The sequence below is a fragment of the Pneumocystis murina genome (assembly GCF_000349005.2).
Source record: "Pneumocystis murina B123 chromosome Unknown supercont1.14, whole genome shotgun sequence".
NCBI classification, from domain to species: domain Eukaryota; kingdom Fungi; phylum Ascomycota; class Pneumocystomycetes; order Pneumocystales; family Pneumocystaceae; genus Pneumocystis; species Pneumocystis murina.
In genome coordinates this window covers 99933-126928 of record NW_017802372.1, presented here as the reverse complement: position 1 = coordinate 126928, position 26996 = coordinate 99933, and the positions used below count along the sequence as shown (strand labels likewise).

Sequence of the window (26996 nt, the reverse complement as noted above, 5' to 3'; positions counted from 1 at the left end):
ATACTATTTTTATTCAATATAGTCTTTGACACTTCGAATATAAGTGTTTTTGTATCATTTTTTAATACATTTTATCTATATTTTCTCGAAATTCCGACGGGACACAGATTCTTAAGCATGTCTTTAACACAAGATAAGAATATTATTAAATTTCAGAAAGTGTATGTTTATTCTTTGTAAATATTTATTATTGATGTGAATAATAGTCTGGATGATAAGCAATATTATGAAGCCCATCAGTTATTACGGACGATAGTAAATAGGTATAGATTTATTGCAAAAAAAAAATAAAAATAAATGATTAAAGATATGTTAAAGCATGTCAATATGTATCGTCTATAGATCTTCTTTATAATGCATCTAAACAGTTTTTTAAGGAGGGTCAGTTTGCAAGTGGAAGTGATTTAGCGCTATATATGATTAAAATTTATAATATTATGGAATTAAGGCCAAATACAACTAGTAAATGTGTTTTAAACGATTTGCATTGAAATAATAAATTGAATAATCTTAGCTCGACTTCTTGATATTTTATATTTATATGGATCTTCAGAACCTACAAGAAAACGATTTATTAATGAAATATTGGCGTATGTTCTGCAAGTATGTTATATATAAGCTAAATATTTGTCCAAGATGGTCTAGTAAATGGGGGGAAACTCCTGTAGGAGATGCGGATCTTCACCATAATATAGGTGTTCTTTTAGCACAAGAGGGAAATCTTTTTGAAGCAGAAAAACATTTAGTGCTTGGAACGAATGAAAGTGTAAAACCCTTATTAAATCTTCTTTGCGATTATTTTTGTGAAGATAATCTTTATATGGCTCCTTTTTATGCATCGCGAATCGTGTTTCCTTATCTCATACTCCATAACATTGCTTGCGCTATTCGAGGTTACCGTGGAATAGTTGATTATTTAGTCGAAGAGAGAAAAGTTATGACGCATGCTTTATCATCATCTGTTGCTGATGTTATTTTGTTTCCATCATTACCATTGATGAATTTTCTATGTTTTCTCATTTTAACATGCCAAAGAGGTGCCGTTGATTTATTTCATACATTAAAAACACATTATGCAGATATTTTGAAGGAAGCGCCTTCTTGGCAACCCGTAAGTCGCTATATTTTCTGTTTTCTTTTAATTAAAAAATTAGTCCCTTGAGAAAATAGGTAATCTTTATTTCAATATTCCGGCACAACATTCATCAAAAAGTATCTGGAGCGATCTCATGAGTCAGCTATTTAGCAATGAGCCTGAATCTCCTGGCGAACTTCCAGAGATTCTTCATGAAACACTTGATTAAATTATAAGGTTTTCTATTTTTTATATATTTACTCCACCTTGATCACGTGAACGCCGAGTGATTAAAGTGGAACAGGATTCGTTTCTTCTGCTTCAAACATCCAATCATCTTCTTTTAAATCTTGAATTATACGTTTCAGACTCTCTCTTACGGCTTCTCCGAGTGCTTTATTTATTAGCTACTTTATTTTTTTGAAATATTTTACCTTTATGTTGAAACTGTTCACTTGTATAAATTTTTCGTAACGCTTCTGTCTGCTTTGTTTTTTCCACTGTTTATTATTAATTAATTTATATATAATTTCGTTTTACTGACAAATTTTTTGATCATGTTCTTCTGTACCTGGCACTGGTGTTTCCAAGAATTGTAAAGTTGTAAAAGATGATGGATCCATTATATCTTCATATAAAGTTGATGCTTCCTGTCCAAAAACATTTGTAATAGAAACACTCGGAATCAACGAAGCTCTAATACCAAACAGTTGCCGTCTAAGCGGCTTAGATGACATGCCTAATTCTTTTACTTTAACCCTATAATATTATAAATAAATGTTTATTTTGTCTACCGATAGACTGTGTGTCACGTGATCAGTGCCCTAAGATTGTTTATACTTTAATAATTATTTTGATAATAAATATTTATATCTAAGTAAATTTCATTGGAAATTTTGCCATTTGGTTGTTGTAAGTACTTTTGTTTTAGATTTCTTTTTGATATACATGTTTATATGAGTTTTATCAAAGTCTACGATCCGTCTTTAATTATTATTTTCCATCAATTCTTTTATACTGGCTGTCTTCCCTATTGAACCGCTTGCACGGCTGAAAGGATCTGTTCCTATTTTTAAGCAGCCTGTTGAACTTTTTTGTTTTAGTTATGATGAACAACGTCATTTAAGATATGATGCTTCGTCTTTAGTAGGATCTTTTTTGTCAAAATATGATCTATTTATCTTTAGATGTATTATTACCCGCCGGCGCTTGGTGCAGATCTTTCGAATGGTTTTGATAAACGTATTGAACGAGATGAGACTATTAATGAGCATCTTGATGGACTGTTACTATCATTGTGTGAATATGAGCGTCAACATGGTTTCCAACGTACTTTTGTTGATATTTTGACATGGAGAGGTCTTGTTCTATAGATATTTTTAATAATATTAAAATGATTAGGTATTCTAACACGATTCCTTTGTACTCCATTTGATCGGTGTACTGCCTGGGCTGTTAATATTGTTCGTTTTCAGGTCAGTAAAAATTGTTATCTTTAAATTGTTTAAATATCCATATTTTTTTATCCTATTACTTGATTGACAATCTTTAGAATACTATGTATATTTCCTTATTTTTTCATATCAATTGAAATATTTTTAGCTTTATTGAAGATCATTTGGAAACTATTTCACTTCCTACTGAACAAGAGGCACGCATGCGATTTTGGGGCTATAAGTTTGAGAGTATAATGTTAACTCATGATTAATTAGTATTAACTTATTTTTAGCACTTTCGACTCTTCCAGACACTTGGGATAATTGTTCTCGTGATCAAATTGAACACCGTAATGATATTATTGTTAATAATCACATTCAATATTGTTCTGTTGTTCGTACCAGTCTTGATAAAACAACTCTTGTTATGGGTGGTGAAGTAGATTGTGCCTGGGATGCTAAACCTGATCCTCCTGAAAATCCTGTTCCACATTATGTTGAACTTAAAACATCTCGTTCATTAACAACACATTCAGCTCGAAAAACATTTGAACTTCATAAATTGCTTAAATTTTGGTAAAAAAAAAAAAAAAAAACGTATTTTTCTTTGATTTATTTTATCTTTTTAAGGGCTCAATCTTTTTTACTTGGTGTACCAAGAATAATTGTCGGTTTTCGTACTGATGATGGTTATCTTGAATCAATCGAAGAATATAAAACACAAACAATTCCTTCAAAAACATCTTCTTTCAATGGTAATCTTGCACTTGCTTGGATGTCTCAATTGTTTTATTTTTTAAAAGAAAAAATTCCTGATCAAGAAGGTGTATGGAGACTTTGTTATACTCAAAATGCAGATATTGTTCAGCTTTATAAAATAGAGTCTAAAGGCTATGGATTCTTGCATCCACAGTTTATTTCATGGAGAAAAATAAATATTCAAAAGTTCAATGATCCTTCTGTATAGTAAATGTTGTTGTGACAACCGTTGCTATAGTGATCGGCTTCTGAGATGCTGTTAATTTTAATAATTTTAAGAAAAAAAAGCTATTAAGACGTTTTATGCCATGGATCTAAGTGCTGATGATACTTTCTTATCTAATTTCCCTCCTTTGTCCCATATATGTATTCTTCATTGTTCATTTTCTGTATGGTACGCACGTTATCGTTCTATTACACCTAAAGCGAGAGTCATTAAGCCTTTACCTTCAACGTTTATTGCATATTTGAATCAAGATGGCATCGTTCTTCCTCATGGAAGGTATTTTTATGTTTTTTTATAATTTTTGTTAATACTGTATGTTGAACAGTGATAAAGATTCGGTTAATAGTTCAATAGATGAATTAATAGATTCGGAAATGGACATTCCAGAAGTAATCTATAGGCTTTTAATAAATGATATTACTAATTTGTTTTGTTAGAACCCAGTTATTGCTTTTCAAGCTTTAGATGACGAAATTACTCGTACGATTGAATCACTTAATGGTGCTGTTTTTCCAAAACTTAATTGGTCTTCGCCTAAAGTTTTTACCTTTATTTGTAAGTTTAGATCTCATTTTATAGGACGCTGCATGGATTACACCTAATCGAAATCTGCGTTGTACAAGTGCTTCAGATATTTATCTTCTTTTTAAAAGTTCAGATTTTATTGCTCATGATTTATTCCATGCTTTTGATGATTGTATACCGTCTAGTGATGTTCATGTTGAATATGAACTTGTTTTGAAACAATGGTTTACAATAATTCCATCTATGGAATTTCGTTGTTTTGTTAAACAACGCCGTCTTATAGGTCTGAGTTTTATATTGTTACATTTCTATTAACTTTAACTAGGTATTTCTCAGCGTGACTTGAAATATTATGCTTTTCTCGAATCATTGAGACCTATTATTCTATCTCTTACTGTAGATTTATTTAATTCTCACTTGAAGGATACTTTTCCTGACGAAAATTGTAGATATTTATATATTTTTTTTTTTACTAATATTTTAAGTCATTTTTGATATTTATATTCCCCCGTCAAAGTCCAAAGCATGGCTAATCGATATTAATCCTTGGCATTATAAGACATTATCGCTTCTATTTTCTTGGGAAGAACTTTTAAGCGATTCATTGCCTTTTAGCAATGATTCCCCTCAACTCCGTTTTGTAGATGTTGATAGTCAATCATGGGGCCCTTCACAATTTGCATCACAACGGCTTTCTGAAGACATTTTACATGCAAATACATCTGATTTTGATATAGAAAAATATATAGAAAAGCTTCAAGATATGAATATTACTACAAATGCTACTAACAACACGATCATGACAAAATGATCTTTTATTTACTATAATAATTATAAAAATTGTTGAAGGGTTATAAATTCCACTATTACAGAAATGCTTTAATACGCCAAACCAAACCAAGCGTTTATAAAATAATTATTCCAATAAAGAAAAAAATTGCAAAACTTTAAGATTTAGAAAAAATGTTGAAATAAATATTTAAAAAAAATCATAAAAATGTTTGTTCTTCACGGGTACACCAGGGTGCTCTTGACCCGACAGGAGGAAAAAGCCCTAGAGTATATAAGTAATGGATTGATGCGTAAAAGAATTATACCGATCTGCTGAGCACTTACAATTGATCTTAATTTCCTTCTCGGATTATTAGGTGCAGGAAATCTAGATAAGGATTAACATGATATCTAATCTCTTATGTAAAATATACTCTTGTTCTTCCCCTGTTGCCGGACCATGTGAAATAAAGATTTTAGGGCGGTAAGATGGATCTTCGTCCATTACACAAGAATTACGAAATTTCTCAATAAGACATTCTTTTCCCTGACTAATTGAAATTTAGCCTTCTGGACAATAATGATAAACAGATATACATATTGGCGTATGAAATATCACAAATTTTATCTGAATGAAACCGATTCCTGGAAATCATAATTTCAGAATAATGTTTATTTGTACTTTTTATATATTTACCATTTTGTCCCAACACGAGCTTGACCAAAAGTAACAATAGAAATAGGGTCAATGAAATTTACAAAAGCATAACCTAATAATATCAATTTTTTCCGATAAAATGACAGGATGAAACGAACCAACATTACAACGATTTCTAAAGTCGATTCTTAAATAAAGGAAATCATAGGTTTTCGAGTTTGTTGCATCAATATATTCTTGCAACATTTGCTATTTGTTTATAAATTGATTGAATGGTACTATAATGAAAACTTACCTGTGTGAATTTATTAGGTATATTTTTGATCATAATAGTTGTACGCATATCTAAACCTCGAGTGATTCTATCATAATTCACTTTATTTTTTTCCGTAATCAAATTTGCTCTAGGACTGGAATTACCAGCCATTTTTAATACATCAAAAGAAGGATATTTTAAGTTAAGAGGCAAATGTTCAGTTATTAGCGGTGAATGTTCTACCCAGACTCCATCATGAGTAATACTTCGCTTCATATTTGCTGAGTATATTTGGCGTTGATTGGAGGAATCGTCAGCAATAAATGTTGGATTAAGTGATTTTACTTTGGCTTCTTCAAGCGCCTCTTTTACTGCTGAAGAATGAAGATAATTATTTATCTTGGTATATCGATCATTTAAATGAATGTATGTAGTATTATCGTTTATTTGAAGATTAGTGGGTTTTCGAATATTATGCCTGTAATAATCTATATTATTAGAACCATTGGATATTGACTCTGTATAAGGTAATTTCTCATTTTGAAGAAAGTAACACGGAACTGAATTTGATCGATCCATAATAGGTCCATTAGAACCTTTTTTGTTCAAGAAAAATTCTAAAGGAGGAGAAAGTTTAGGACGTGAAATAAAAATATTGGTTGGTTCATGATTTACTAGAAATTCATTTGAAACATTATTTAAATCTTCGGAAATATCTAAAGATTTAAATTGATCTAATATGACATTTTTATCTTGTAAATGCTGCAATTCATTCGATACTATTTTCCAGGAAATAAACCCCGATTCATAAAATGTGGCATGAAGTTTATTATCCTATAATATTAAGTGTTACAAGTAACCAAAGCATTGAAATTTGATTTTGATTTACCTGAACTACTCTGCCATTTAACTCATCCACAGCTAGCATGGCATCTCTAATATCAAAATACTCGCAAATAACTGTTTTTTTCATTGTTGTAGAAGGTGATTTAATTACACGAATATCACCGTATGAAGATAAAAGATTAAACAAAATATTTTTGGATAGATCTCCTGATCCTTGAAGAGAAATGATGATTTCTCCTTCATTTTCTGAAAGAAAGGGAAGTGATGTGCCCCCTTTTGACATCTATAATAGCAACAAGATAAGCATGAGTTAATACATTAAAAATAAGGAAAAAGGGAAATAGAGAGGAACACGTACAGCTATTAACGTCGTTTTGGAACAAAATTGTGCTTCTAAATAACGGTCATTGAAAAACCGATAATGACGAAGTTGTTTTTGAATTCTAATACAATCGCGAACATCGTAGAACCCGACAATAACAGATCCATCACTACGGAGATTTTTAGATAATATTCCCTGTATATCTCCAAATTTCTAGAATACTTGTTAGCAATAAACCTCTCCTCCTCTCTTCCTAAACCTCAAAAATTTCCTTAAGCATCCATGTTTCAATCGTTTTTGGCAGATTCGTTACTTGAAGATATCTACTTGGAATAGATGCCCATTTTTCAGAATACGGCCCACCCGACGTATTTGTCGCATCTTCCTGGGAAGATTTATGCCTTGCATAAGATCCTAAGGACTCTGTAAACGAATAATTGAATAATTTCGTCGATTTATCCGTCTCTTGCGTCGATTCAAAATTATTTATCTCCGATTCACGATATTTTGATATACTATTTGAAAATCCCATTGCTGAACCATTATGATTTGCAAGTGTTTTTGCATTTCGCGCTGTATTTTTTTCTATTGTAGATTTCCCCACTACATACGTTGGCCGATTTGTTGTAGGATAAAATGACCCTAAAGCTATACCATTCCCCACGAATTAGTTAAAATTCCTTATTTTCTTCCGACTACCCTTTTTAACTAACCTGATACATCTTGCCATAATTTAGGTGATTTTCTTCCTAACGATGTATTTGATAAACGTTCACTATGAGTACGCTTAAGCGTTTGATTTTCTGTCCCAGTTTCTCTCCCATTCTTTGACACTGGTGAATCAAACAATGTAGAAGGAATTGCTCCTAATTCTTCTAAATCTTGATCCTTATGACTAAATCCATCTGAATATTGAGTTACTGAGCTTCGAAATGGGCTACTATCTAATTCTGGTACCGAGAATTTTGTTTCATCAAAACTAGCTGTACTATCTTCATATGTTTCTCCTTGATATTCTTCTACTAGTTCTTCTCTTCCTGACGAACCTTCTTCACGTGTTGCGTCTTCTGACGCATACATTTTATGTATACTTGATTTTTTAAACCATTGTCCTATATATATGCGTTTCCTTTTTATTATCTTATGATAAAGTGTCTTTAGATATTCTTTTCTTCCCCCTTAATGGAGGATTCTGCATCTATTTATATTTTTTTATGCGGCCAAAGCATTGACCACGCGTATTTATATGCTTTTCGATCTTTGGATATCGTATAACGCTTGAATCAGGGGGAATAACCTACTCGTTAAATTTGGGTGGTGAAATCACAATTGAAATGGATCAATTGATGGACAAAAACTGACTAAGCACGTTGAACAGTATACAACGAATTCTCGGGTTTAGACAAGGATATTACGATTTATATCCTTGAAAGATTACTAGAAAGAGGGGGTAAGAAAAAGTGTTTATTTTTAATGTCAATAAATGAGATGGAAAAAAGGAGAAAGGTACAGTTAAAGAAGGGTTATGCTTGAATGTTTAAAAGGGGAAATATTTTATATATGCAAAATATTTTGAATATATTTTAGTTAGGGGGTGCTAATGGTTATTTGTATTGTTAGGGTTAAATAGATGTATATAATATATAGGGTAGTTATTTAAGTTATAAGACAATAGTAGGGTTGTATGGATAGTCTAAAGGATAGTATAGGGTTAATACCTATAGATATGAGATGATAGTAGGGTTAGGTATATAGTGATAGAGTAGGTATTGGAATTAGGGTTAGTAGTAAGGGTAGGTTGTAAAATAGGACTGGGGTTGCTCTGTGATAGTGTTGAAAACGACATTAATAATAAAATATGGTTAAATTATACATCGATATATGATATAGATAGATAAGAGTTGAATCGACTAGATAATATAAAAAGTTTTTTTTTGAGAAAAATTCCAGTTTAAAACCCTTTAGATATTTTAAAAATATGATTCATGATTACAATGATTTAAAACAAAAAATCAGTCCTATTGTAGAAATAAAATCTACTAGCTTTTGATTATTAGTTTAAATAATATGTCTTATTGTTATTTATACCGAAGAAAGAAGAGGAAATGAATGTATATCTGGATCAAGATTATATTTCCAACATAATTGTGTCAAAAGTTCGCCTAAAAATAAAGATATGATGACCTTTTTTATATAAATATAATCATTTATCTTTATATACTTGTATGTTCTTTAAAACTTACCAGTATTCCTGTTATAATTTGATAAACGAATATAAATGTTAAATTCATTGATAATATTTTTGTTTGGTGTATAATTATAAGAAATCCTACCTGAAAGATAAAATTAATAAAAAAAAGAGTTGTAATTGTTATCCATTTTATTTCTTTATATTGTTGGTTTTTCATTTGTAAAGAGGTGCTAACACGTGAAGCATAAATACAACCGATATTACCTATTATTGTAGATAAATTTAAAATCTCGCAATAATAATATTGTATACCACTAAGTCCCTGAGAAATAGGTATCATAAAAGCAATACCACTGTAGAAATAAATATATTTTTCAAAAAGAATACCTGAACCACTTAAAAAAATGAGTTTTTTTAGTTTATATAAAGAGTAAAAAGGTATACCATGTAATAAGTAAAGATATAAGAAGAGGAATCCAAGTAGTTGGTGTGATTGGGTATGTATTGATGATATTAGTGATAATGAAAATGGAAAAAAGTAAAATTAGACTGAGAAAAAAAATAAGTGTGTAAAGACCAAAAAATGAAACAAAAATAACAGAGACTAAACAAAATATGCTAACTGATATTAGGTCACCAAATGATGATGCAATAGGTGTAAGAATATTATCTTATTATTAAGTAGAAAATTCTAAAAAAAAAAATGGATATACCTGGATCCACTCGAAATTTTAAAGCAAGAATAACAAGTATAGAAATTAAGGCGCCAAGAATCGCTGAAGAAATACAACCCGTCATAATTGAACTCGCAATAAGTATAAAGAATTTAAAAAGTGTTTTTTCTTGTAATTTAAATAATGTTAATTTTTGGTCGGAAAATCCATGTTTTTCTAATTCATTAGACTTATCATGTACAAAAAAATCTAATTGTGATTTCTGCTTTAATGATGGTAAAATACATCCAAAAATAAACGCTATAATTCCCGATAAAAGACCTGCGCCAATCGATTGCATTTGTAATATAATCAAATTTCTTTTAATTATTGTTTGTTGTGCTTCCAATGTATCCAATTTTCCTACGACTTGCGTATCAACCTTTATTTCATGTACTTAAATAAAAAAGCCTTTCACCCATATTTGCCTATCTCAATTATTAAAAAATATTCGACTTAAACTTTGTGTAAAAGCAATCACACTGTATTTTTTCAAGGATCACTTACAAATGTGCTTAATCTAGATGTTAAATTCATCTCCAGGCAGCCAATTAAGTTTAATAAAATAGGAATTAAAATAAATAATATAGGAAACGCTTGAAAAGAAATCAAAGTCTGTAAAAATATTTACATATTAGACTTGTTTAAATCATTTATTGGGGTATTTAAGTCGGGAAATTTCCTGCCTTGATATAATTCAACATTAACCCGGTTAAAAAGGATCCAATAACTGAGAAAACAAGAGATGTTGTAGATTGTAAGATGAGTTCTCGAATAATTTGAAAATGATAGTTTCCGTTATTAATATAGGGTGTTTCGAGAACAGAATGTCGTTCAAGTAATTCATATGTAGCTTCATTAGTGTCGGGTTCGAGTCGATCCATAACGTATAGAAAATGTTTTTAGAAAAAAGGATAAGGATTTCAAGAACTTCGAAAGAAAAAAAAAAGATTTTTTTTTGAAATTTATAGTGAAAATTAATTAATAAAAAGTCAGAAAAAATGTGTGAATTTAAAGAAAATGATTTTGAAGAGGTAATGTTTTAGAAAAAAGACATATAAATAGAGGGTATAAGAAGGGAATAAGAGGGTAATAATGAAATGTAAAAATGAGTTAAAAATAGTGAAATTTGAATGAAATTTGAACAAAAAATGATAAAAAATAAATATATAAGGATTTAACTAATTATGAGATTAGTTGATTGAACAGTGTGTTTTAGGAAGCAGTTATGTTGAAGAATTTATGCCGGTTTTAAAAAAAGCATGTGAATCAGGCACACAAAATGATTTATTACAAGTATGGACAATATGTGCTTTGCAAAAAAAAGAAGAAGTTGAACAAACATGCTCAAAATACCATCAAGTAGAAGATAGAATAAGAGGGAATGAATTTCTTATTGTTTTAGATCTTTGTTGAGTCGATTGAACGACTTTTGAATGTGCGTCAATCTATATTGATGTTAACAGACCAATTACATTATTTAAATTGGGATATTCAACGTAATGTAGCAGGTTTAGCATCCAAGGTAGGATAAGAATGCTTTAATAGGGATAGAAAGCCTTAGTTGATTGTTAAATAATGAAATTAAATGTGTTTTAGAAACGTGCATTAGTTGAAGCACGTCGAATGAGTCAAAATATGAAAGAGGCGTCGGAAATGATTCGTACGTGTTTAAAAGTGTTACGTTTGGTTAATAAGATTCATGAATGGATTGGAAATAGGGAATTTTATCGAGCTTTGAGGGTTATTTTGGATATTTTTTATTGAGTCTATTAAAATTTGTTTTAGTCGCTAGATGAGTTACAAACAGTTCATTTAAAAGATATATTAGAGTTTCGTTTTGCTAAAAATATATGTAAGATGTTTATTATTGAATTTATAGGTAGAAATCATCTTTAATTTTGGTTTAGGTGATTCTATTCCAAGTATAAAGCAACGAATACAGGATGCGGTAATGAGGAACTTGAAAGAATGGCTTCTGACGTATATTTTTGAAACTTTTTCCTATTATTAATTGTATGTATTAGTTTGCGTATAAGTTCGACTAAGGTGGGTCAACTTGCATTTCAAAAGACTCTTGAAAGACAAAAAATATGGAATCGGCGTATTAAAATGGATCCTCGTTTGCAATCTTGTGAGTTTAATTCCCCTGTAGAATGGGTATTAAGTGAATGGGATGATTGTAAGGTGTATATTCTATATTTTGTATTTTATTAAGATTTTTTAGTTGATGTGACATCCAACGAGCAAATTCAGATAGATTTTACATGTTTATTTGAGTCTTTTCACATTTATGATGAACTCGGGCTTCATGATGAGTTTCGTATGAGTTATGAAAATGATCGTAGAATGCAGAAAGATCTCTTGATTCCCTATTCAATAGTAATTCAAAATAAAGATATATCTGCTATTCGTTCGTTGTTGCAAGATATCTCTGGTTTTGTTATTATAGAAAAGAAAACATTGACTAAAATAAGCGCTTTGCGGTCTGAAGAAGAGGTTTTTGATATTTTTTTTTTTGTTATCTTATTTTTTTTAGATTGATTCTTTGTGGGATTCTCTGTGTGATAAGTTAATTGAAAATATTTCAAATAGTATTAAGGATGTTGATGATCTTCAATTAATTCAAGATATAAAGTTTCTTATCTTGTTATTTATACAAACAATTGAGGTAGTTTTATAGCACAGATATATGATTTTTTAATATATTCAATAGACATATGATTATTCTATGAAAAAGCTATATAATTTTTCATTAAGCTTGTTTGAAACATATTCAAGATTGTTAAAGGCTCAATTTAGTAAGGATTTTGAGCAGATTGTTGCTGACGATGATTATATGCCTATTGTTATTAGTAATATGGAAGATTATCAGAAAATATTGGATGTTAGTTGGTATAAGCCTAACAACTTTTCTGATTCAATCAAGTTGTTTTCATATATGATAATGATAGTACTTATTTAAAATAGATTTCCTGTTACTCTTCCGTTTTCTCAAGTATATCCCTTGTGTTGTGTAGATATTCGGAATTTTGTAAATAAATACTATAAATTTGCTGAGGGATATTATAATCATTGTCATGATATTGATGATATTTTAAAACAGGTTTTTTAAAAAAAAAAGCATGACTTTATTCATACTGATTAAAAATATTAGATTTTGGATGAGCTCTTAGTTGGACATGTTAAAAAGAAATTAATTGAACGATTAAGTTTAAATAATTTATCACAATTAGTACAGATTATAATTAATCTTGAACATTTTGAAAAAGCATGTGATGAATTAGATTCTTTATTATTAGAGATACAAGCTTCTGATAAAGCAACTAATTTGAAATTAAGGGCTAAATCGGAGTTTTGTGATGCTATTAAGGATGCTGAAAAACGAATATTTGGTATTTAATTTTATTTTTTTCAATATAACTAATATGATATTTTAGAGTTGGTTAATTCTAAAATAGACGATTTTTTGGAAATTTCAGACTATGATTGGTAAATAATCTATTCAAATTGGCTCTTTTAATTGATTTTAAAGGCAATCTACAACGAAGCAAAAAGAACCAAGTTCCTATTTACTTGAAATGGTTTCATACTTAACAACTGTAATGAATTCTACCTTGCATAATCTTCCTCATTCTATTAAGACATTTGTATATTTTGGAACACTTGATCATTTTGCATCATCCATGATGGTTATTTCTTATATTAAATTATATATTTGCTTACTTTTATTTAGCAAAAATTATTAAATAAAAGTTCAAAAAAAATTAATCAAAATTCTATTTTCAATTTTAATTTGGATTTACAATATTTAGAGAAATTTGTTCAAGATCTTAGTGAACCAAGTATTTCTTATGCAGATACTTTTCTAGAGTTACGACAGAGTCTTAATCTTATTTTGTCTGAAAATCCTGAAGAATATCTTAATAGTGATATACAACTTAAGAAATATAGTCGTATTAAACCTCAAACGGCTATTCTTCTTCTTGAAAAGTATTATTTTTTTTCTTTTTTTTTTATTTACTTTGATATTAGGCTTATTTTATGTGAAACAAATAAACCTTCCGAGGAAAGGAGGCTTTCAATTATTAGATCTTCTGAAAACGTCATTAATTCACTTGTTAATCATCGTTCTTGATTTGTTTTTATCAGGTTTTTTAAATTTATTATAAAATAATATTAAAATTATTTAAGTTTTATATTTCATATGGTTCTAACTGGGGAAGATATGCTAAGAGAAGATCTTTAATAATACTTTCTTTTTTTTTTTTTGAAATCAGTATATACATACAAAAAGGTCTTCCGTAAAGAAAAATCTACGATAAACGACTTAGTTTTTGTATTTTGGATAAAATATTGAGATGAGTTCTGTTGCAGAGATTCAAGTAAAGACAGACTATTTGATTAAACCTGAAAATCTATCGGGCAATGCCGATACTTCTACTTGGCCTCTTTTATTGAAAAATTACGATAAATTGGTAATACGGACAGGCCATTATACACCTATTCCTCATGGTTCATCGCCCTTAAAAAGGGATCTTAAGACGTATATAAGTTCTGGAGTCATTAACCTTGATAAACCGGCAAATCCGTCGTCTCATGAAGTACAATTTATTTTTCTTTAAGATTTTTTTATATTTTTTTTTAATAGGTAGTTGCATGGATTAAAAGGATTTTGCGCTGTGAGAAGACAGGCCATTCTGGAAGTAAATATTATTTTTTATTTATTTTTGTTTTTTTTTTCTGATTTTTTATAGCTTTGGATCCTAAAGTAACAGGTATTTTTTTAAAAAATCATATATTGTATATAAAAATTGAGTTTGAAAGGATGCTTGGTTGTCTGTATTGATAGAGTATCTTGTGGTTACATGTGAAGTTTTAGTTGAATGATATTTTTAGGCGACAAGATTGGTTAAATCTCAACAAGGTGCAGGAAAAGAATATGTATGTGTAATTCGATTTCATGATGCTTTGTCTTCGGAAAAAAAGTTTGCACAGTCTCTTGAAACTTTGACAGGTGCTTTATTTCAACGTCCTCCTCTTATTTCTGCTGTAGGATTGTGTATATTTTGAAAAAAGTATACTTAATACGTTTTTAGGTTAAACGTCAGCTTCGAATCCGTACAATTCATGAATCTAAGCTTCTTGAATTTGATAATGATCGTCATTTGGGTGTATTTCGTGTGAGTTGTGAGGCAGGGACATATATTAGAACATTATGGTATTTTTATTTAAAATTATATTTTTGTGTATTAATGTTTATTAGTGTTCATTTAGGTCTTATATTAGGTGTGGGAGCTCATATGCAAGAGCTTCGTCGTATACGAAGTGGATGTCTTAGTGAAATGGATGGTATGGTTACGATGCATGATAGTATTTAACATTATTTTTATATTTTCTTTTTTAATTTTGAAAGTTCTCGATGCACAATGGGAATATGACAATACAAGAGATGAATCATATTTAAGGCGTGTTATTCGTCCTTTAGAATCTCTTCTTGTGTCTTATAAAAGAATTGTTGTTAAGGATAGTGCGGTTAATGCCATTTGTTATGGCGCTAAATTAATGATTCCTGGTTTACTTCGTTATGGTGTGTTTATTGGTTTATTTTAAATTGGTTGATGTTTGTTAGAGTCAGGCATTGAACTTAATGAAGAGGTTGTACTTATGACGACAAAAGGTGAAGCTATTGCTTTAGGCATTGCCCAAATGTCAATGGTAGAGTTGTCGACGTGTGATCATGGAGTTGTGGCCAAAATTAAACGATGTATCATGGAAAGAGATACGTATCCTCGAAGATGGGGTTTAGGTCCTCAAAGTATGAAGAAAAGAATTTTGAAAAAAGAAGGGAAACTTGATGTTAATATATTTATTTATTTGATATTTTATTAAATGTTTCTAGAAGTATGGAAGAATTAATGATGCAACACCTGAGGAATGGAAATCTACATATGTAGATTATAATTTACCATCTGAACAATTATCTACTCAGGTTAAAAAAGTTGCCGAGGCCGAATCAATACAAGACAAAACAACTTCTATAAAGACAGATATTTTGGTAAAAGAGAAAAGAAAAAAGGACAGAATGGATGAATCGAAAGCTTCTGATAATTCAGAAAAAAAAAGAAAAATAGAGAAAAAGAAAAAAGATAAATCAAAAATATAACAGTTATTTTACAGTAGGGTTATATTATATATCATTTTTATAATGTTGATATGTGCATTTTATGCGTAATGAAAATCTAAAGCATAAATAATAATGTTTGATTCCGTTGCTTTTACCCTTTTTACTGAAACCCCATAGAGAATATTTAATACATAATAAAATTATACATTAAAACATTTCAGAACTTGCATTTGTTTAGGAGAATATTTGTTTGAGCGCAGTTTTTTTCTCAGGAGAAAGTGTGGTTGGAAAGGCGACTTTAAAAACAACAATTAAATTTCCGCGTGTGGAAGGATCTTTTGAAAGAGGCATGCCATGACCAGGATAACATACTTCATGATTAGGCTGTATTGGATTGGCACTTGTGACTTTTAAATGCTTGCCATCAATGGTAGTAATCATTTTTAGAAACCCGGTAAGCGCCTCGACCAGAGTAAGATTTAACTCGGTGATCAAATTATCGCCCGATCTTTTAAATACCGGATGCGGTTTTTCCTCGACAATGAAATGGACATCCTGAACAGTACCATTGGGCTTTTCATCACCTTCTTTGGCGAACTTGATTTTAGTACCGGGCTTCCATCCTCGTTTTATTTGAACTTCTAAAATACGTTCTTCTTGCCGTACTGAGCCAGTATGATTGTAGACCTTCCGTTTTATTTTCATACGTTTCGTCGTACCGGTGAATAATCTAGAATTGTAAGAAAAAAATAAGAAAAAAAAAAAAACAAATACTTACTCTTCCAATGTTAATGGAAGTGCCTTTGTTACGATTTCTCTTTCCGGATCATCCTTTTTTCCACCAAACCCCATATGATTTCCATGTACTCCTGCACTCCCTCCCATATTAAATAATCTTCCAAAACCACCGGACATTTCTCCCATGCCGAAATCGTCCGAATCCCCTCCAAATGCACCACCAAAATTTTTCATAAAAGATGCAAACACATCATCCGCCGATGACGGATGAAATCGTGCTCCTCCATCTGGTCCGCCTGTGGAAAAGAAAAACGATTGTCCATTACTTGTTCGACCGGAAAACCCTTGAAATCCTCCCGGTCCCGCCGAAAAACCTGGTCCTGCTTGAGGTTGACCTTCTGTCAACCCATATTGATCATATAATTGTCGACGTTTTGGATCACTTAAAACCTCATATGCAAGACTAATTTCTGTGAAAAAAAGATAATCAGATACGCCAAACGTAACCCATTCTTCCCAAAACCTTTAAATCGCTCTGTACCCGATGGATTTTTGTCCGGATGATATTTTAATGCTAATTTCCGATATGCTTTACGAATAGCATTTTCATCCGCGTCCGGACCAATTTCCAAATATCGATAAAGCTTTAAATCTTTTACCATGTTTATCTCTATATATCTTTACATATCTCCATATCATAAAATATGTCCTCTCCAAAACCTTAAAATTCTAGATTCTTGGCTATTATTTATTTCCGGGGGATCGCCCGCCTTTTTATAAACTTGAGGTCCGAGTCTTGATTTTCGAAGATTTCGAGAAGTTTCTAGTCACGTGATAAATGTTGATAATATAGACTTGAATGATGATATTTTGGATGAAAAATGTATGAAATGACTGGGAAATTATAGTAATTGAATGGTATGTTTATGTTGGATCGTCGCCTGTATTTCCATTTGCATTAAAAACCATGTTGATATAATCGTCATTTTTGGAATCAGAGTGTGTCTCAATAGAGCCATTTGCAATTGGATCGACGCACAATGCGACGGCCAGCGTTGTATTGGGATCGTCCGTAAGTGCCTGCGTATCAGGATTTTTCTCAAGGGAAGGATTTATTTGTTCAAGTAATTGTATTTCAAGGAAACCACCACGTTCGCTAATCCAACATAACCATTCGTCAATCCAGCATCGTACGACCCACCAAGCGCCAAAGGATTCACCACCAGCTACAGTAATTTCTCTTAAAATAGCTGTTTCAACGGTTCCTGCACATAAAAGAAATAATTTTGGTGAAACGTTTGGAAAACGACTTGGTAAGGAGGAAAAATAATCCGCCCAGCGATTTAGAGAACCATCTAAAGTATTTGTGCCATCATTATTTATTGAATGATCTGCCTGTGATGTATCTGCTGATGAAATTGATGAAGATCCTACTTTATTTGTTGAATTTTTTTTAGGGATATTTAATTGATTTGATCCGTATAAGAGTTGAATTACATCGTCAAGAATTTTAACGGCTTCATCTTCTTTGCAAGGGAGTTCTCTATTTACGATTGCACGTGTGTCAATATATCTAAGCCAATCATTTCTCATTAATTCTCGATCAGCTGGATTGGTTAAAAATCGTGCTGCTGCATGTGCTGTATCATTAACGCGTAAAAGTCTTGATAAAAGTGCAGAAAAAGCGACTGCTGGAACAACCTTAGCACGAACAAAATGCTGAGGATGGATAGATAATGTATGCGTAATATGATTAATCAATGTTGATGAAAGAACACGCAAAGATGAAAGAATTTGAGGTGGTACTACTTGTAATGCAAGGGGTGACAATAATCGTATAATTTCCTAAATGAAATAAGGATATTTCATATCTTGGAAAGAGCTAATTCAAATATTTTACCCTATACATTTCAAAATCTGCTCTTTGAACCCAATTTGCTAAAAATGGTGATGAAAGAAGTTTTTGAACCGGAACCGTGAGGGAATTATGAAAAGAAGATGTAATCGTAAGAAACTATAACAATTAAAAAAAGCGTTTTTGTTGAAAAAAATTACCTGTTTTAATCTCATATATCGAATCGATTCAATTAATGAGCTACAATGAGATGTATATAAAGAAATAAGAGTATTCTTTGTATCTGCATCAACATCAGGCGGAAGATATTGATTAATATCGGGTAATGTAAATGATGCCAAAGGAGACATTGCACTAGAATTAGATGTCGATGAATATGATGGAAAATAAAGATGTTTTGATTTAAAAACAAAGTTAATTAAGGGATCTGTTGACTTCTCTGGCTCAACATTCGAATGTACCAATAAAGGATCGAATGCTTTGAGAAATGATGATGTATGTACGGATTCCGTATATCTATTTTCAACATTAAAAAAAATACAACAACACTACAATTTACGTAGGATTTTCTTCATGTGTATTCTTAAGTTCCGATTTTGACGGGTTAATATGTGTTGAAAGATGATCGTCACGAAGTTTCATACCACAATAATGATATTTCGACTGTCCTCGTACTCCTAGTCTTCTCGTTTTGATATCCGGATATACCATTCTTACAAGCTTTCCAAATGACGCCGGATTTAATGGTTTTATTCTTTCGTGTGCGCATACTGAAACATAATGTGCATAAATACGATTTCGAGGAACAGCTACATCTGGAATAGCTTCACAATTTCTCATTAACCTATTATCTTTAGTATATTCTTTTTGTCTTAATAACCCTTCTAAAACCAGCTAATCCCAAACACTTGTCTATATTTTTCTGATTGTGTACCACATTCTTCTTCCCGAACTTTATTTGCTAATTCTTCCATAGAAAGCGAGATGTTTTCAAGTGTTACTCGCCGTAATTCTTGATGATCTGCATCTGTCTCCAATACATTTGACAGACGACCATTTATAAACGGATCTTCTCCTGTTTCTGACGCAAATCCGTAACGCATAATATTATAGCGTTCGTAAGGACGTTGTGAGTTCATAAGATCGATACAATACGTGGTTTCGAAGAGGAGGCGGAAAAAAAAATGCTCACCCTAAAAGATAAGCAATAAATTAAAAAATAAAAGAATAAATACTTTTGAAAATGATGTTTGTTTTAAATGTTTGAATAAATTTAGATATATCTCAAATCTGTATATTTTTATTATATTTATAGGGTTAGGTTAGGGTTTAAATGATAAGGTTAGGCGTCAGGTTAGTTCTCCCTTCTTTAGGTCCCCTTTAGTAGCACCTTTTGGTTAGGGTTCATAGGGTCAGGTCTTCCTAATTAGGTCTTCTTCTAGTTAGAGTTAGGTCTTTTTTTCTAGGGTTATTTTTAAGCATTACTCTCCCGGAAACAGTCCATATTTTTAAATGTCGTTTCAAGACAAACTTCAGGCTCATGTTTCAAGATTAGATAAAGAGGTAATAATTACAATAATATTTTTATAAATAAATTAATAATAAATTAAAACAGCTAAGTCAATATTCATGTTTAAATCAGTTTGAGCGGCAGTGGGGTATTAAAAAAGTATATTTGTATATTTTATAGAGTTATATTTGAAGAAAATAGGTTTATGCAGTTGGAGGAATTATAGGAATATATTTTTTTCTTATTTTTGTTAATGTGGGAGGCCGTTTTTTATCGAATGTATTAGGATGTTTAATTCCTATGTATTATTCGGTATTAGCTATTGAATCGTCGAATAAAGCAAATAATACACAATGTCTTTCGTATTGGTAAATAAAGAGATGGTTTGTGAATATTTTTATATATAATTAGGGTTATTTATGGATTTTTAATTCTAATTGAACATTATGAACAATCTTTGCTTTATTGGTTTCGTAAAAGACCTATTTTTATATATAAAAAAGGTTAATGAGTGTTTGGTAGCATTTTATTATTTTTTCAAGTCAATTTTTATTCTTTATCTTTCACTTCCTCAGTTTAATGGTGCACAAACTATATATTGGACATTTTTTCATCCATTTTTTATAAAATATTGTTCGAAAACAACTCTAGTACCAACGCAGGATGTATCTAAGGTTAAAGATGTATCTAAGGTTAAAGATGTATCTGAGGTTAAAGATGTATCTGAGGTTAAGGAAGATATAGCAGCTATATCTGAATCAGATTTGCATTCTCATTCTCAATGACATAAAAATTTTGTTTATTTTTATTTATAAAATGTTTTTTAATAAGAATTTTTTAATAATTTAAATGTTTATTTTTAAAGATTAATAGTTTATGTTTTTTTTAGGATTTTATATATTAAGATATAAAAAATTAATTGCTTTTTTTATCAGTGTTATAAAATTCGAATATTTATACAACGATGATTTTGTGGGTTTTTTATATATATTGATTAAAAATTTGAGTTTATGATTGATATAATTTTAAAAATTACATATATTGATATTTTATTATAAAAATTATTTTAAATAATGATTGATATTATTTGATATGAACCATAAGATATAATTATGATGATTTTTTTGATAATTTGTGATTTTAAGTCTAATGATATTTGTTTTTCTAATATTACAAATAAATTTATTAAAAAAAAGGTTTTCGCTTTTCCTTCAGTTTTTTATAATATGCCTTTTTACCCGATGTTTTAATTTTTTGAATATCTTGATATTTTCTTTTAAAATATTGTCGTTTATCCTGATCCTCTAAAATTTCATCCAAAATGGTATTAGTTTTTTTCTTAAAAAAATCTTCCATAGGTGTATTTAAAACATCATCAATTGTTGTTCCTATTTGAAAGTATTTTGGAGGTTTTTTAGAATTATCTTTTCTATAATGTCTTTTTGGATCCAAAACATTTCTCATTTTTAATATTTGTAATTCAGTCTTTAAAGATTGTGTCAATTCAGGTTTAGGCATATAAAACCAATCTTTTCCTGCTGTTTCTTCTTGTTTCTAATAAACGTTAGTTTTTGTGATAAAATAAAATACTGAATTATAAAATAAATAAAGAAATGTCAGTGTAACTATGACTAAAAAGTTTATTCTACATCGCAAACAAGTAATTAATAATAATAATTTGAAATATTCGCTTCAAAAATTATTTTTCATCATATTATTCCATAATAAATTAAAACTAATAATAAATAATTTACCTTACGTTTTTCTTTTTTGCTTAATAATGGTTTGTGTTCAATTATATGATTTACATCATCATAGATCACTTTATAACTTTTTTCAAAAACCGTAGAATTTAAGGAACTAACATTTCCAACTGTTGATATATACTTAGGTTCAATATTATGATGATCTGATAATGCAGCAATGCTACATTTTATTAAATTTGATTTAATATTATTAATTTTTTTTACCTATTTTGAATATCTTTAGAATCTTTTGTTTTTTCGGAAACAGGTAATTCCTTTGAAAGTTTTTCAAGGTTTTCTTGAGCCCTCTTTAATAAATATTCAATATTTTCTTGAGAATGTATTTCTAAATTAACCATTTCTGTAGTTTTTTTTTCAGAGATATTTGAATTATTAAAAGAGTTTAAAAGACTATTTTTCAAGACATCTAGGTTCTTTCCATAATATACAACTTCATTTGACATGATTTTGATTCCGGAATATCTAAATTATTTATTTTTGAAATAATATTATAGAAAATGTTAAAATCATTAAAAAATATAGTATTATTATGATTTTAATAAATAAAAAAACTAAAATATTTAAACCCCCCTAAGAAAATGATTTTGATGTTCTTGTTTGTCTTTCTCTAATTCTAAAAAGCTCAATATAATTTTTTTAAAATTTTATCTATCTCGTTTAAACACCGAACAAAAGATTTGATTATTTATAGTTTATTAAACTATTTGTTTTTCAACATATCTTTTCGATTAAAACTATTGTTTATGAACTTTTTTGTTTAAAAATATTCCTGCTTTTTCTTTTTAAAAAAAAGAAATTCTTTTTTTAATATTAAATTTATTAAATAACCCTTTTTAATAAAAAATAACCCTTGTTTTATATCTTTATCTATATTTTTTTTCAAATTTATACATATTAGCAGATAATTTATAGTTTAGGATTTTTTTAGTATTATTTAATTCCTTCTAACAAACACATCGATTTAAAACAACAAAATATCCTTCAAAAAATATATCTCCTGTACATTTTCTTTAATTCTTTTTATATAAACCTATATAAATCGTTTTTGGGTATGTTTTTAATGCTTTTCTTCTGATTCATGGTTCTTGCAAATAAATAAGCATTTTTTACAAAATTTACTGGAAAAAATACTTCCCACGGATTTTTAAGACCCTATTTTACTATTAAATACAAAAAAATCTCATAAAAAACTTCTTTTTACTAAAATAATTGGTCCATCTTTCTTCATTCTATAAAGCATAAAAAACCACATAGAAGCACCTAATAACTGAGAAATAACAATATAACTCTTACAAAATAAGCCTATTAACCTCAAAAATATATCTTACTTTGGGTGGCGGATGAAAATGAATCCCATTTGTGCCTTTCATATTTCTCTCTAATTTAAGGTCGTCTTGTCTTAGCAACCCGTTGCTAAGACAAGACGACGACAAAAAGTGAAAATTTTAAAGTCTCCATTGAAGCCTGTATTTGCTAGAAAACATGCTCGATATTCATTATTTTCTTGTTGAGAAGGGGGGAGATCCTGGATTGATCAAAAAGTCCCAAAAAAAACGGGGGAATTCCGTTGAAGTTGTCGATCATATTATTGCTTTATATAAGGAATGGACAATAGGTATGAAGAGGGCTTTTTTCCGGTTTAAATGGGCTAAATATGATTTTTTTATAGAGAGATTTAATCTTGACGCTCTTAATAGGGATATGAATATTATTCAGAAGGAAATTTCAGCTAAAATCAAGGTTTCTGGATATTGATGATGAAAACGATTAAATTTTTGCAGTTAAAAGAAGATATATCATCTCTTTTATCAAGAAAAAAGGATGTTGAGGAGAAAAGGAAGCATACTGAGGCATTGGAGGTAGAAAAACTGTGTACTTTAAAGCAAAAGTTAAATACAGTTGGAAATATTGTACATGACTCAGTTCCTGTGAGCAAAAATGAGGTGATTTCTTTTTAATTGTGTTTGGATTTGAAACGGATTTGTATAAGGAAGATAATGAAGTGTTACGTACATGGGAACCGGAAGGGACAGTTGAAAAAAAGAATTGTTTATCACATCATGAACTTTTAACGAGGTTAGATGGTTATGATCCTGGAAGAGGTGTAAAAATAGTGGGTCATCGAGGATATTTTCTGAAAAATTATGGAGTCCTTCTTAGCCAAGCATTGATTAATTATTCTTTAAAATTTCTTATAGAAAGAGGATATACTGTTTTGCAGACGCCACAGATGATGAACAAGGATATAATGGCTAAAACAGCTGAACTTAGTGATTTTGATGATCAGCTTTATAAGGTATTTATATTTTTATATAAAGTTTTGTTTATTTTTTAGGTGATAGATGGAAACGACGAAAAATATCTTATTGCAACATCTGAACAGCCTATTTCTGCTTTTCATTCTGGCGAGTTGTTTGAGAATCCTTCTGAACAACTTCCAATAAGGTAGGATTTTGATTATAAAATATAGATTAGTGTTTATCTTGCAAGATATGCGGGAATTAGCACTTGTTATAGAAGAGAATCAGGCGCTCATGGAAAGGATACTTGGGGAATCTTTAGAGTTCATCAATTTGAAAAAGTATTTGCCTTTTATTATTAATATTTTCTAATTGATGGAATTTAGGTTGAACAATTTTTGATTACTTCTCCAGAATCTTCTTGGGTTTTATTTGAAGAGATGATTAATATTGCAGAAGAATTTTATAAATCTTTGCGTATTCCTTATAGAATTGTTTCCATTGTTTCTGGCGCTTTAAATAATGCCGCTTCAAAAAAATATGATTTGGAAGCATGGTTTCCATTTCAAGGCGAATATAAGGAATTGGTGAGTTGTTCAAATTGTACAGATTATCAATCTAGAAATCTTGAAATTCGATATGGAATTAAGCGTTCAGGAGATAGAGAAAAGAAATATGTACACTGTTTAAATTCTACTTTATGTGCAGTAACAAGAGCATTATGTTGTATATTGGAAAATTTTCAAACTTCGGATGTAATTTATGTTTTTATTTTCTATTATTGATTAATGTTTTATAGGGCATAAATATTCCTGAACCTTTACAAACTTATATGGGAGGGAAAACTTTTATTCCTTTTGTTAAAGATTTGCCTAATAATAAAATGTGTCAAAAAGAGAAGGTTTAAATACAATTTCTTATAAAGCGAATAAATTTCAATATGTTTTATGAAATATCTATTTTTATTTTTTAAAGATAGGTTTTATTTATAAAATAGGTTTAATAGTTTTATTTTCAATTTTATAGTTATTTTATATAATGAGTATTTTCTTATAATGTATAAAAGCTTTGTATATAAATTTACTGTTAAAATGGTTAAATATTTTGCATTTTTCTATCGTTTTATGGTTAGGGTGGTTAAAAAATGCAAGAATTAGGTAAAAAATAGTAGTAAAGTATATTTGTATGAGTCAAATTTTAATTTATACAGTTATTATTACAGGAAATATAAGAAAGTTTGAAGAAATTAAAGAATTTTTTGGAACAACTGTAAAATTAACTCATATTTCTTTAGATTGTATATTTTTATAAAATAAGCTTAATGATATTAATTTGTTAAAGTGCCAGAAATACAAGGAGAAATACATGAAATAATATTAGATAAATGTAAAAAGGCCGTAGATATTGTATATTTTTAAAAAAAAAAATAATAATTTTAACATCCTATCAGGTTAAAAAACCTGTAATTATTGAGGACACCAGCCTTTTTTTTACATCATTTAATGGACTTCCCGGACCATATATGCAAGTTTTAGATGACAATCTTATTTGTTTTTGAACTGATATAGTAAATGGTTTTTATTAAGTCTTGGATTGGATGGTATATATATATAGATAGATAGATTATATATATCCAGAGTAATAGTAACTAATAATACGCAAGGATTAGTGCGTCTCTTAGAAGCCTTTCCTGACAAAACAGCAGAAGCTGTATGTTTATTTGCATATTGTAAAGATCCTGGAGATACTGTTCATGTTTTTGAAGGAAGAACATTGGTATTTTTGAAACTAAAATAAATCCTATTTATTCATTTTAGGGATCTATTGTGCCTGCTCGTGGACCAACTGTGTTTGGATGGTATATTGAATGTGTATCTATATTGATTAATCATTTGTAGGGATGCTATTTTCCAGGTAATGACAAACCATTTAATGGCTTTGATTAATCTGATCTTCTTCAATCATAATAGCCACTCGATTGTGATCAAACGTAAGGCATATATTGTAGAAAAGTCAGTTGTAATGTTTTAGATATGCTGAAATGGGTCAAACATTGAAACATAAGTTCAGTCATCGAAGTAAAGCTTTAACAAAACTTTTAGCATTTTTGAAACACGCCAATAATGATGTATAAAGGAAATATTGTAAAAATAAGCGTATTTTTGTTATTGAACAAAATAATATAATTGTCTATAGTAATAAGTCCTTGATTTTTCATTCTTTATTTGGAAAATTATGTGGTTTCCACTGTTGAATCCACATGCTAATTTGTTTTATATTTTCTTCCACTTGATCTAATGTATCACTTGTTAATACCATCACTCGTTCTGGTCCAAACGATGTGATTGCCTCTTCTAATACAATTTGCATGATTTCTGCTTCATTATTTTCTTGTATTTTTCGGAGATTATATTTCCTGTTTATATGTTATTTTTAATATTTTATATAAACATTATATTTACCTTTCAACTAGACGATCCCAAAGTATTGTATGATTTGTACGTAAAACTACAACTAGATCTATCCAATCTATAGGGAAAAAATTGCACGTATGCCAATCAAGTACAACTCCGCCATATATTATATCTGCTTTTAATTGTTTTAAAAGCTATAGAAAAAATATTAAAAAAGAGTTAATAAAAGCCATTATATAAACTTTTCTTTCATTTACAATATAAGCATCCCAAAATTCATCTTTTCCTTCATGGCAATTGTTTTTTTGAACAATATCACCAACTGGAAAATGATTAAGAGAATGAAGTCTACAAAGTCGCAGTGCGTGTGTTGTTTTTCCTGTACCAGGTGTGCCACAAAGAAGAATATTTGGACGAAGTCGAGAAGTTGTAGATAAAGTAGAGGTAGATGATTCAAATGTATCTTTTGAATTAAAGGATTCCGACATACAAATGTTTAGTTTTTAAGCATTGAGTATATCGATAAATGTATTTGTCTGCAAATCAAATACATATGACTCAATCACAA

General features: G+C 29.6%; 16 protein-coding genes across 16 annotated transcripts; 8 read left to right on the top strand and 8 right to left on the bottom strand.

Moving 5' to 3' along the window:
- Positions 1–117: 117 nt before the first annotated feature.
- PNEG_02902 (hypothetical protein) lies at positions 118–1304 on the top strand (the record flags this gene model as incomplete). Its single annotated transcript, XM_007876751.1, has 6 exons — positions 118–161; positions 207–263; positions 308–468; positions 515–590; positions 637–1111; positions 1155–1304. The coding sequence occupies 6 exons, from the start codon at positions 118–120 to the stop codon at positions 1302–1304; spliced, it is 963 nt and encodes a 320-aa protein (XP_007874942.1).
- PNEG_02901 (hypothetical protein) lies at positions 408–1812 on the bottom strand (the record flags this gene model as incomplete). Its single annotated transcript, XM_007876750.1, has 4 exons — positions 408–1295; positions 1342–1469; positions 1510–1575; positions 1620–1812. 3 exons carry the CDS (start codon positions 1810–1812, stop codon positions 1366–1368), a joined length of 363 nt encoding a protein of 120 aa, XP_007874941.1. The 3' UTR covers positions 408–1295; positions 1342–1365.
- Positions 1813–2262: 450 nt separating this feature from the next.
- PNEG_02900 (hypothetical protein) lies at positions 2263–3478 on the top strand (the record flags this gene model as incomplete). Its single annotated transcript, XM_007876747.1, has 6 exons — positions 2263–2434; positions 2477–2550; positions 2628–2635; positions 2678–2760; positions 2805–3087; positions 3142–3478. The coding sequence occupies 6 exons, from the start codon at positions 2263–2265 to the stop codon at positions 3476–3478; spliced, it is 957 nt and encodes a 318-aa protein (XP_007874938.1).
- A 100-nt stretch (positions 3479–3578) lies between these two features.
- On the top strand, positions 3579–4832 carry PNEG_02899 (hypothetical protein; the record flags this gene model as incomplete). Its single annotated transcript, XM_007876746.1, has 6 exons — positions 3579–3772; positions 3822–3885; positions 3934–4035; positions 4076–4304; positions 4347–4466; positions 4507–4832. 6 exons carry the CDS (start codon positions 3579–3581, stop codon positions 4830–4832), a joined length of 1035 nt encoding a protein of 344 aa, XP_007874937.1.
- Positions 4833–5010: 178 nt separating this feature from the next.
- Positions 5011–7902, bottom strand: PNEG_02898 (hypothetical protein; the record flags this gene model as incomplete). Its single annotated transcript, XM_007876745.1, has 10 exons — positions 7134–7902; positions 6911–7087; positions 6596–6835; positions 5746–6540; positions 5609–5699; positions 5490–5562; positions 5390–5437; positions 5227–5343; positions 5119–5180; positions 5011–5075 (listed from the first exon to the last, which is right to left on the bottom strand). The coding sequence occupies exons 1-10, from the start codon at positions 7404–7406 to the stop codon at positions 5011–5013; spliced, it is 1941 nt and encodes a 646-aa protein (XP_007874936.1). The 5' UTR covers positions 7407–7902.
- An 881-nt stretch (positions 7903–8783) lies between these two features.
- PNEG_02897 (hypothetical protein) lies at positions 8784–10696 on the bottom strand. Its single transcript, XM_007876744.1, has 8 exons — positions 10465–10696; positions 10286–10393; positions 10197–10206; positions 9779–10141; positions 9510–9735; positions 9378–9460; positions 8963–9329; positions 8784–8917 (listed from the first exon to the last, which is right to left on the bottom strand). Exons 1-7 carry the CDS (start codon positions 10660–10662, stop codon positions 9088–9090), a joined length of 1230 nt encoding a protein of 409 aa, XP_007874935.1. The 5' UTR covers positions 10663–10696; the 3' UTR covers positions 8784–8917; positions 8963–9087.
- PNEG_02896 (hypothetical protein) lies at positions 10633–13924 on the top strand. The gene is made up of 16 exons (XM_007876742.1): positions 10633–10812; positions 10976–11140; positions 11184–11303; positions 11378–11521; positions 11567–11633; positions 11689–11761; positions 11806–11960; positions 12006–12277; positions 12318–12449; positions 12495–12706; positions 12749–12884; positions 12936–13173; positions 13219–13270; positions 13314–13470; positions 13515–13771; positions 13814–13924. The coding sequence occupies exons 1-16, from the start codon at positions 10780–10782 to the stop codon at positions 13914–13916; spliced, it is 2316 nt and encodes a 771-aa protein (XP_007874933.1). The 5' UTR covers positions 10633–10779; the 3' UTR covers positions 13917–13924.
- A 188-nt stretch (positions 13925–14112) lies between these two features.
- On the top strand, positions 14113–16000 carry PNEG_02895 (centromere/microtubule-binding protein CBF5). Its single transcript, XM_007876741.1, has 10 exons — positions 14113–14382; positions 14430–14484; positions 14536–14556; positions 14606–14631; positions 14678–14830; positions 14878–14999; positions 15045–15151; positions 15195–15368; positions 15411–15637; positions 15681–16000. The coding sequence occupies exons 1-10, from the start codon at positions 14140–14142 to the stop codon at positions 15942–15944; spliced, it is 1392 nt and encodes a 463-aa protein (XP_007874932.1). The 5' UTR covers positions 14113–14139; the 3' UTR covers positions 15945–16000.
- Positions 16001–16139: 139 nt separating this feature from the next.
- Positions 16140–17305, bottom strand: PNEG_02894 (hypothetical protein; the record flags this gene model as incomplete). Its single annotated transcript, XM_007876740.1, has 3 exons — positions 16140–16635; positions 16684–17106; positions 17139–17305. 3 exons carry the CDS (start codon positions 17303–17305, stop codon positions 16140–16142), a joined length of 1086 nt encoding a protein of 361 aa, XP_007874931.1.
- A 262-nt stretch (positions 17306–17567) lies between these two features.
- On the bottom strand, positions 17568–19637 carry PNEG_02893 (hypothetical protein; the record flags this gene model as incomplete). The annotated part of the gene is made up of 5 exons (XM_007876739.1): positions 17568–18488; positions 18544–18657; positions 18699–19014; positions 19058–19342; positions 19390–19637. The coding sequence occupies 5 exons, from the start codon at positions 19635–19637 to the stop codon at positions 17568–17570; spliced, it is 1884 nt and encodes a 627-aa protein (XP_007874930.1).
- A 373-nt stretch (positions 19638–20010) lies between these two features.
- PNEG_02892 (hypothetical protein) lies at positions 20011–20793 on the top strand (the record flags this gene model as incomplete). The annotated part of the gene is made up of 5 exons (XM_007876738.1): positions 20011–20061; positions 20114–20167; positions 20210–20376; positions 20420–20481; positions 20531–20793. The coding sequence occupies 5 exons, from the start codon at positions 20011–20013 to the stop codon at positions 20791–20793; spliced, it is 597 nt and encodes a 198-aa protein (XP_007874929.1).
- Positions 20794–21141: 348 nt separating this feature from the next.
- Positions 21142–22259, bottom strand: PNEG_02891 (hypothetical protein). The gene is made up of 3 exons (XM_007876737.1): positions 21979–22259; positions 21763–21934; positions 21142–21562 (listed from the first exon to the last, which is right to left on the bottom strand). The coding sequence occupies exons 1-3, from the start codon at positions 22215–22217 to the stop codon at positions 21194–21196; spliced, it is 780 nt and encodes a 259-aa protein (XP_007874928.1). The 5' UTR covers positions 22218–22259; the 3' UTR covers positions 21142–21193.
- A 572-nt stretch (positions 22260–22831) lies between these two features.
- On the bottom strand, positions 22832–23144 carry PNEG_02890 (hypothetical protein; the record flags this gene model as incomplete). Its single annotated transcript, XM_007876736.1, has 4 exons — positions 22832–22858; positions 22906–22926; positions 22976–23062; positions 23103–23144. The coding sequence occupies 4 exons, from the start codon at positions 23142–23144 to the stop codon at positions 22832–22834; spliced, it is 177 nt and encodes a 58-aa protein (XP_007874927.1).
- A 112-nt stretch (positions 23145–23256) lies between these two features.
- PNEG_02889 (serine-tRNA ligase) lies at positions 23257–24921 on the top strand (the record flags this gene model as incomplete). Its single annotated transcript, XM_007876735.1, has 8 exons — positions 23257–23389; positions 23444–23514; positions 23556–23717; positions 23765–24070; positions 24110–24219; positions 24265–24355; positions 24401–24769; positions 24814–24921. 8 exons carry the CDS (start codon positions 23257–23259, stop codon positions 24919–24921), a joined length of 1350 nt encoding a protein of 449 aa, XP_007874926.1.
- Positions 24922–25199: 278 nt separating this feature from the next.
- On the top strand, positions 25200–26148 carry PNEG_02888 (RdgB/HAM1 family non-canonical purine NTP pyrophosphatase; the record flags this gene model as incomplete). Its single annotated transcript, XM_007876734.1, has 9 exons — positions 25200–25311; positions 25356–25420; positions 25465–25538; positions 25583–25614; positions 25678–25790; positions 25832–25872; positions 25913–25928; positions 25985–26004; positions 26046–26148. 9 exons carry the CDS (start codon positions 25200–25202, stop codon positions 26146–26148), a joined length of 576 nt encoding a protein of 191 aa, XP_007874925.1.
- An 80-nt stretch (positions 26149–26228) lies between these two features.
- PNEG_02887 (hypothetical protein) lies at positions 26229–26916 on the bottom strand (the record flags this gene model as incomplete). Its single annotated transcript, XM_007876733.1, has 3 exons — positions 26229–26430; positions 26477–26622; positions 26671–26916. 3 exons carry the CDS (start codon positions 26914–26916, stop codon positions 26229–26231), a joined length of 594 nt encoding a protein of 197 aa, XP_007874924.1.
- Positions 26917–26996: the final 80 nt, after the last annotated feature.

What these genes read in the sequence shown, in the direction of transcription:
- PNEG_02897 (XM_007876744.1), bottom strand. Translation starts at nt 10,662, where the DNA reads ATGGATCGACTCGAACCCGACACTAATGAAGCTACATATGAATTACTT. An exon ending in AAAATTTCGAGTGGATCCAG is followed by an intron (nt 9,736 to 9,778) that starts GTATATCCATTT and finishes CTTAATAATAAG; the next exon opens with ATAATATTCTTACACCTATT. An exon ending in ATATCTTTACTTATTACATG is followed by an intron (nt 9,461 to 9,509) that starts GTATACCTTTTT and finishes CATTTTTTTAAG; the next exon opens with TGGTTCAGGTATTCTTTTTG.
- PNEG_02896 (XM_007876742.1), top strand. Translation starts at nt 10,780, where the DNA reads ATGTGTGAATTTAAAGAAAATGATTTTGAAGAG. An exon ending in TCGTTTTGCTAAAAATATAT is followed by an intron (nt 11,634 to 11,688) that starts GTAAGATGTTTA and finishes ATTTTGGTTTAG; the next exon opens with GTGATTCTATTCCAAGTATA. An exon ending in TGCTGAAAAACGAATATTTG is followed by an intron (nt 13,174 to 13,218) that starts GTATTTAATTTT and finishes ATGATATTTTAG; the next exon opens with AGTTGGTTAATTCTAAAATA.
- PNEG_02895 (XM_007876741.1), top strand. Translation starts at nt 14,140, where the DNA reads ATGAGTTCTGTTGCAGAGATTCAAGTAAAGACAGACTATTTGATTAAA. An exon ending in GAAGACAGGCCATTCTGGAA is followed by an intron (nt 14,485 to 14,535) that starts GTAAATATTATT and finishes GATTTTTTATAG; the next exon opens with CTTTGGATCCTAAAGTAACA. An exon ending in TGGTTGTCTGTATTGATAGA is followed by an intron (nt 14,632 to 14,677) that starts GTATCTTGTGGT and finishes TGATATTTTTAG; the next exon opens with GCGACAAGATTGGTTAAATC.
- PNEG_02891 (XM_007876737.1), bottom strand. Translation starts at nt 22,217, where the DNA reads ATGTCAAATGAAGTTGTATATTATGGAAAGAACCTAGATGTCTTGAAA. An exon ending in TCTAAAGATATTCAAAATAG is followed by an intron (nt 21,935 to 21,978) that starts GTAAAAAAAATT and finishes AATAAAATGTAG; the next exon opens with CATTGCTGCATTATCAGATC. An exon ending in GCAAAAAAGAAAAACGTAAG is followed by an intron (nt 21,563 to 21,762) that starts GTAAATTATTTA and finishes AACGTTTATTAG; the next exon opens with AAACAAGAAGAAACAGCAGG.